Source organism: Paramisgurnus dabryanus, chromosome 17, assembly GCF_030506205.2.
Source record: "Paramisgurnus dabryanus chromosome 17, PD_genome_1.1, whole genome shotgun sequence".
NCBI lineage: Eukaryota > Metazoa > Chordata > Actinopteri > Cypriniformes > Cobitidae > Paramisgurnus > Paramisgurnus dabryanus.
In genome coordinates, this window is record NC_133353.1 from 9876184 (window position 1) to 9884242 (window position 8059).

The window sequence follows — 8059 nt, forward strand, 5'->3', positions numbered from 1 at the left end:
TGAAACTATTGTTCACATAATGAAGGAGAAACACATTTCCAGGCCTTTATTTTAGATTTGATCAGCTGCAACACAACAAAAATAAAAAGCTGTGCTATGTTCTCTCAGTGCTTGATAAATCATGTAAAACCAACAATAGTGCATCTGTAGCTCATATTCTCTGTTTAATTCCAGTAACAATCCATAGGTATATTAAAAAAACTCAACTACAGTAAGACACAAACCAGACCCATTTCCCAGTGACCTAAAACATTATGTGGCCAAAAATGCAAGACACTCAAACTTGATGGTGTCCTCCAGAAACAAGCACTTAGGTGAGCACAGCGACCGTCAGGACAATAAAAACACGCATGTCACATCTCCCCGACATTTTGCAGTTTCATGTTTTCAGCATGTTTACATTTCTGAATCGTTTAATTCTCTTGAAATAAAAAAAAACATCATGACTGAAGGATTTTAATTGAAGAGCGCTGCTCAGGTCATCAGTTCATGTATGTATCTGTGTTCTCACATTACATGAGATTTATTCATGACTTTATATACACGCGCACACAGTTTGCTCAGCATACAAATGAGAATCAACCTCTTTAAAGTTTTGCCAAATCAAATAACACAAATGTTGGTCAGCAGTTACTCGAAAAAGTGTCTGAGGATTTGGACTTCTAAAAGATTCACCATAACATAAAGAAACAGTTCTTATTGCTAATCAAACACAAAACATCTCGATATACACAATCATTTCCACCTTGACCTTTGAAATCTGTGTGTATTTTTTCTTAATTCTGCTAAATGAGTAATGACTGCATATAAAAGAAATGCATTTCATTGTTTGAAAGTAGTTTAACTCATTGCAACAAAATGAACATCACCATTTTAATGTCAAAATGATCATGGCCAATCAGAGTGGTTTTAACAAACACATTCTCATCTGAACAACAGGTTTTGAAAGACAGTCAAAATGAGTAACTTCGTAAAATAAAAACTGAATTATGTGCCATTCAGTCAGTCACAGGATTTCAAAAACACCTTGGCAATTTGATGGTTTAAAAAAGTAAAGAAAATATCATTATTGCATTGTCTTAATGCTTTCAAACTGAAATATTAGTGTTTACAAAGTATAAAATGGTTTGTTGAGTGGTGGATTAATGCTCGCATTCATTTAGTCAGTTAATCTGTGAAGAACCTGAATAAAATGACTGAACATCAGACTCTCGCATCAGTGATTCCTACAGATGTGAACGCTGAAATGATCCAGACACTTTTCTTCTGTTTGACTGCAGATGGAAATGTTTTGGCACCAACGTTTGACTTTATCTGTTCAACACTAAACGCATCTCATGAGAAAAACTCTTTGATTCTGTGATTGTTGGTGTGTAACGCCTCCTTAAACATCTCGACACAAATCAACTTTCACCTCTGATGAGAAACATAAAACATCCCAATGATCTGAATTAGCACCAATCAGAGTGAAAGTCTTCATATGTGTGCGTGTGTGTGTTTGAGTCACAGTCATACAGAAATCACACAACCGCACATTTCAGTAAGACAAAGATTGTTTGTAAAGAACAAGAAGCCGATTTGTGGCATTCGTTTTATCACAACTTTCCCTCAAACATCTCATTAGAAGGAAAAACATAGATTATAAAAAGTTCAGTAATAAGAGTAATCATAGGGAGTGCACGGTGGTAATAACACATAATACCACGACGGCTTCATCTTCTTTCTTCACAATATTTACAGAATCTCTTTCTTTTGAATGTTAAGTGAAATATGAGGCAGATATTTCTTGTGAGATGTTTAAAGAGGAAACTGAGGATAATATGAGTGTAGACAGACAGTCAGTATCTCAGTGCAGTTTGTTACATGAACAGGTGATGAACAACAGCACGTTCACAATCATCTACTCACACTATGTACAAGACACAAGGCAGCCCTTTATCACAGAGTACAACACTCGCGCGCACGCACACACATCAGAATCTTTCAGATGTAAAGGGGAAAGTGCTAAGAGAGGCAGTACAGGAACCGAGCCTCACACACATGCCGTTCTGCGTCCTCTGCATGTTCCGGCACGGGTCACACACGCGTTCATCTGATCCGTGCTGGCCGCGCCGCCCTCACGTGTCCTAAATACTCTGCGTGAATGTCAGAATGTGACGCAGATGAGCGGAAACACGCTGCAGAAACAGAAACCACGTTTCCCCTCGTCCTCTCTCGTCCGGTGGCATCCTTGCGCCCGGGGTCAAAGGGCAGTGAGGCCAAAATTGCAGCGGCAATACATCATTCCGCTCGAGTCGTGCCAGCTGTCCGTGATGGGGTCGTAACGCTGGACCACGTTCAGATACGATGAGCCCGAGTGACCGCCCACCACATAAAGATAGTTATCTACCACAGCAGAACCCACGCCTGTACAGAGAAACACACGAGATCTGATCTTATCTGATCAACATCACAGTAGTACGCATCAAATCTGATACTGACAGACCTCTGTGAGTCTTATTAATACTCCTCACATTTCACTTTTATGTAAATTCTTATCTGTGAGGCAAAAATAATCATTTCTACATCAGTAAAGACCCCAGTCAGCAGATGACGCTCACCTGTGCGGGGCTCGTTCATTGGCCGGCACGCTGTCCACTGGTTCTGATGCGGGTCGTATCGCTCGATGCTGGATAAATGGGAAACGCCGTTGTGACCCCCCACAACAAATATGAATCCCAGCATCACTCCCACTCCAAAGTTGATCCGTTTATCACCCATGGGTGCAACCATTTCCCAGGAGTCCTTGCTCGGATCATATCTCTCCACACTGCTCATAAATTGGCAAATAGGAGTTTACATCATGAGTTGTCAAACATTATTCATCTAAAAACAGATTTTTAGCATGTAAGGGTTATGTAATTCTTATTATAACAGTGATGTAGTCTCTGTGATCTTCTGCTCAGGTTTATCATCAGACAGGTCAAACTCACCTGAAAGCGTTACAGCTTAGGTAACAGCACATGAGATCTTAGGATCATTTATGTTCAGTAAAGATACGCAGGAATTTTGTTCAAACTATACATTATGGCTGTGCAATATAGCGAAATAGCGCAAATGTGCATATCACAATTTACTTTTAATACTTCAAGAAGTTACGTATGTTCAAAGTTTAAGGTTGATGCGAATAATATAATATCTGGCATGAGCATGCGTATTTGTGTGTGTGTTTGTTTACATTGTAAAATCTCTCTGATTTGTTTTATGCAACAGTAAAAGATGGCTGTTCATTTCCAGATGTTGTGATGCATTATTTTTGCTGAAATGTGAAACATATGTTTGATATTTCATTTAAAAAATATTTTAATACAATTTAAACTGATTTCAGAAGAAAAAAGATATCATATCACATATCGAACAGCCCATTATTTAGTGTGTCATCACATGTTTTCAGCAGTATTGCTCTGCCCTACTATTCATCATACATTATTATAACATCAAAACATTTCAAAGGTTTCTGGATATTGGTGCTTAGAGCAGAAATAATTAAAAATTTTATGAACAAAGACCGAAATACTGGCAGCATGAAGTGTTTCTACACTGTACAGAGCGCTCTTCATGTCTTGTCTTCAAGATGCTCTCAGGAGAGCCGGCGTGATCATGGAGACACAACACAACCCTGTGTCCCTGTGAGCACAACACTATATATATATATAGATTGACAGATACACTGTGTATAACAAAACAATGTATTAACACTGTATAAGCGTATGAAGTGTATGAATGTTTTACAGGGTTGTGGCTAGTTTTTACTGACCCTTCTAGAACAAATGAGCAGTCGTACCTGTTCATATGCGCAGGGCCGTAGCCACCGATGGCATAAATCATCCCGTCTAGCGCAGCCGTGGCGAAACAGCTGCGTGATTTGGTCATCGGTGCCACAGGCTGCCACTCCTTCACTTTGGGTACATATTTCTCCACAGACTGGAGGTAGTACTGGCCATCGTAGCCACCGAGAGCGTACAGCTCCCCGGCCAGCACCACCACACCCAGAGTGCTCCTGCACTCCGCCATACGCTCCACGCTGGACCACGTGTTGCTGTCAGGGTCCCATCGCTCCACGCTGCTCTCGTGCCGCCGGTAGCTGATGCCCTGTTGCATGTGAGTGGCGATACCGCCCACCACGTAAACCTTCTGCTCCAGAACCGCCACTCCAAACTCATAGCGTGGAACCGTAAGAGGAGCCAGACCGATCCACGAATCCGTTTGTGGAAAGTACATCTCCATACTGCAACACACAAACAAACACACTTTTGATCATGATGAGTGACTCGAAAGATTCATCGTGATGAGTGATTCAAACGATTCATAATGAAAGCACTGAAAGCAAATATCCTCAAAGGAACATTACTTCTGGCCACTACTGACCAGTAATCAGTCTTTAAAATGACAACAGAAACAAACCGGATAAACTGAATCTTTTCACCTTTCCAACGTGGCAAAGAGCCCAGCTTTGCCTCCCACCGCCAGCAGGACTTTGGGAGCGCAGCGCAGGCGCGTAGACAGCACCGTCTGGTAGGAGAGCCGGTGTTCGGGAAGGAAGTGATATTTCAGGGCCTCGTTGAGCAGATGTTTGCAGGCGTGGTCGTCACGAATCAGATGATTGGCCTCGTAGAGTCGCGTGAGGAACTTGACACTCAGCAGCGGCAGTCGTACGCAGTGCAGGAGCTGAGCGAGATACTGTTGCCGCTCCGCCGGGTCGTATTTAATCCACGATTCCAGGGCGTAGAAGACCGTCTCCTCCGTCACCACGTTCAGGCAGTCATTCGAGACGATCTCGTCCAGCTCCGTCCGCGTCAGTTCAAAAAACTCCTCCGTCTGACACACCTCCTCGAAGTTCTGGCAGATGAATTTGGTGGCCGCCAGACAGAGATCGTGACAGCCGTAAGTTTCTGCGAAGCGTGAAATCCCGATGCAGTTCCCTGCGTCCAGTTGGCTCTCTAGGAAGCTGCAACACTCTTTGAGGACCAGTTTGACCTGCAGTAGGTTAGCAGCAGGAAGCAGGGACTCCACCGTTTCCTGTGAGATGAAGACGGTTCCTGTGTACGCATACTCCACGATGGCCTGATTATAAAACGCAAACAACAAGGTCAACAACTATAACACACAATCAACAAGGCACTGCAGGCTGAATAAATCTGAAACCGTGTAAGGATCACAGATAACGGTTTACACATCACCAGCACGCTCATGAACACTTCAGATCAGATCAAAACAAGATTATTTGTGTGTTTTTTTATTGTGACAAACACATAATCCTTCAATTTTTATTGTAACTCCAAATATTCCTGCTGGCTTCTCTCATCAGATTCCCATTATTGCAATACAGTCATTTTCCTGAAGTTTTATTTTAATGCAAAATACAGTGTACATTTACCAAACGTTTTTATAACATTCACCTACAAACCTGTGAAACCTCTGAACCAAGTTGATTTTATTGATTATTTTATGCTAGATCAAAATGAAAAAGTGATATCTGGATCTTTTCTGAAAGTCATCACCTTGAGAGCGGCTTCATCCACACACTGAAACTCCACCTCCGAGGTCTCTTTCTCCGACAGGTTTCCCGTGAACATGGCCTTGAAGTACGGGCTGATGCTGGCCAGAACCACCTTGTGTGCATGAATCTTGGTGTCACCCACTCGCAGTACGATGTCACAGAGCTCATGGTCCTGTCGCAGGAGTTGCAGGCCCTGCAGGAGCTGCTCGGAGTGCGGACGCGTCAGACTGGCAAACATATACGACTTTGCCGGCTGGTCCATCTTACAGACACAGAAGTGAAGGTTGGCATGATCTCACATGAACAGTCAGTCAATAAAGACAACTTACATAATCATCATGACTTTTGAATTTCAAGTCTTTCCTTGATATTCTGACATATCTTAAAAGAAACAAGTGCCCTTTGTTTTCCCTTAAAATGCACACAGGTAATGTTTTTAATAAGGCATGTTTGTTAAAACTAGTTAAGGCACACTCACATTATCCAAACCAAACCATGCCCCAATGTGATTGTCCCCACTCTCTACTCCCACAGAAGCATGCACTCACACTGTACTTTTATCGATCCGAGTCGGGGGCGTCATTAAGATTTCTATAGCCATAATGTTTCGTTTGTGTTTTTTATTCAAAGTCATTTGGTGCCTGATGACACGAAGCCCTCTTGGTTTGGATAGTGTGAGTGTGCCCTTATATTTCCTAATTAAACTAAGGCCTAGTCCTGGCTTAAGCTAATCCCTGTCTGGAAAACTATCCTTAGAAAGTTAAAGGTGCCAAAGAATGCATTGAAATAATCTGTTAAATTCTTCTCTGATATCTACACTGAATGTTTGTGGCTTTATTAAGTGCAAAAATGATCCAGAGTCAGTTTTAAATGTCCATTTACAACCCTAGGATTTGTCTTTAAAATTAAATGATCTATTATTATTATCTTATTTGAAAGAGTCATGAATAATAATGTTGAGCTCTGCTTTGATTGGCTGTTTCTCCTTCAGTAGCTCTGTGTGTGTGTAAACAGATCTTATGTTTGAGTCTGTATCAGATTTTGAGGAATAATCAATTGTTTGGAGATTGTTAATGGACGTTTGTGTTTTTTTCAGTATGGACCTGCAAAACTTAACTGTAACGTCAATAGTAGAACTTCAGACTAAATATTGGAACAGATTTACTACTAATCACCAAACTGGCTTTACTGATGAGACACGCATGAGAATCGCAGGCAATTTTTTGCCAGCTCTAGTTGAGATTGGTCTGTTTTCCAGTGGTCTTTTGCATGCACAAGGTTTACATAAGAAAGAGGAAACAATCGTGTTTGAGGCTCATTATGTCATTACCATGAACTCTTATTATTCATCTATGCCTACATAAATATAGTTTTTATTCTATGACACCTTTAAAGGGGACATTTCACAAGACTTTTTAAGATGTCAAATAAATCTTTGGTGTCTCCAGAGTACATATGTGAAGTTTTAGCTCAAAATTTCCTCATATATAATTTATTATAACATGTTAGATGTGTTGCTGACTGAGAGCGATGATCTTTAGGGAACAGCAAATTCCCAGTAGAGCAACAGATGAACAAACAACAACGACTAATGAGTCTCTCATTATACAAACATTAAAGCATGAGATTCATTTTAAAATAGTCCAAATGTTCTGTGTCAAATTCAAAATCCTCCTTTATACACAGATGTACACACGAGCCACTAGTTTAATAGAAGCTAATGAGAGCATCCTACTCAGACAGCATCCAACAACAACAGCAACATTCATAGACTTTCACACGCCTACATAGACAGCATGTTTGATCCTCAATGATGGCCATATAGTCTGATCTGTGTGCTTAAGAGTGGATAAACTGATGTCCAGGTAAACAGGTTAATAGGAACTAACAAACAGATATGTTAATGATGCTCTATGGTATCCGAAAAGCGCCCACTAGCCTGTCTCTAGTCCAGTCAGTTCAATGGGTTTTGATACACAGCCTAAGATTTTAAGAACAGTAGAAATCATATGAGATAAAGCCAACGACAGCACTCCTACTTATCAATCACTGACAATGATTAAATGATTATCATCTCGCGTGCATCGACTGATATTACAGCGCAATCGTAAAAGAAGAAAACTGCTAACGTTAGCATCTGCACAGACAGCTTCATACAGCACAATAATCTAATTTACACCGGCATTCAGATGTACTTTATTAGCGTAACCTGCAGAAATAACATTTTTGTTAAGTGTTTACCTGCATTTGTGACGGATTTTTGTCCGTTTGAAGCTCAACGCGGCAGCGGCTGTCAGGAAAACAAACACACATCAGCGCATGCGTCACTTCCGGGAAACCAGTCAGCAGCCAGCAGAGCAAAAAAAAAAACTGCTCAAGTCCAAGTCCCTCAATAAATAACTTGTTTGCTTTTACAAAAGCAACTTCCTTTTTAAACAATCTCTCATTAAAGTGACGTCTCTCTGTATATCTTCATGTTAATGTGAAATACACCAATCACACTACCGTATATTGACAGGA

General features: G+C 40.9%; 1 protein-coding gene across 1 annotated transcript; it reads right to left on the bottom strand.

Annotated features, from left to right (window-relative positions):
• Window positions 1-31: 31 nt before the first annotated feature.
• Window positions 32-7875, bottom strand: LOC135761031 (kelch-like protein 28). The gene is made up of 6 exons (XM_065275115.1): window positions 7781-7875; window positions 5541-5801; window positions 4466-5103; window positions 3824-4267; window positions 2601-2809; window positions 32-2406 (listed from the first exon to the last, which is right to left on the bottom strand). The coding sequence occupies exons 1-6, from the start codon at window positions 7850-7852 to the stop codon at window positions 2243-2245; spliced, it is 1788 nt and encodes a 595-aa protein (XP_065131187.1). The 5' UTR covers window positions 7853-7875; the 3' UTR covers window positions 32-2242.
• Window positions 7876-8059: the final 184 nt, after the last annotated feature.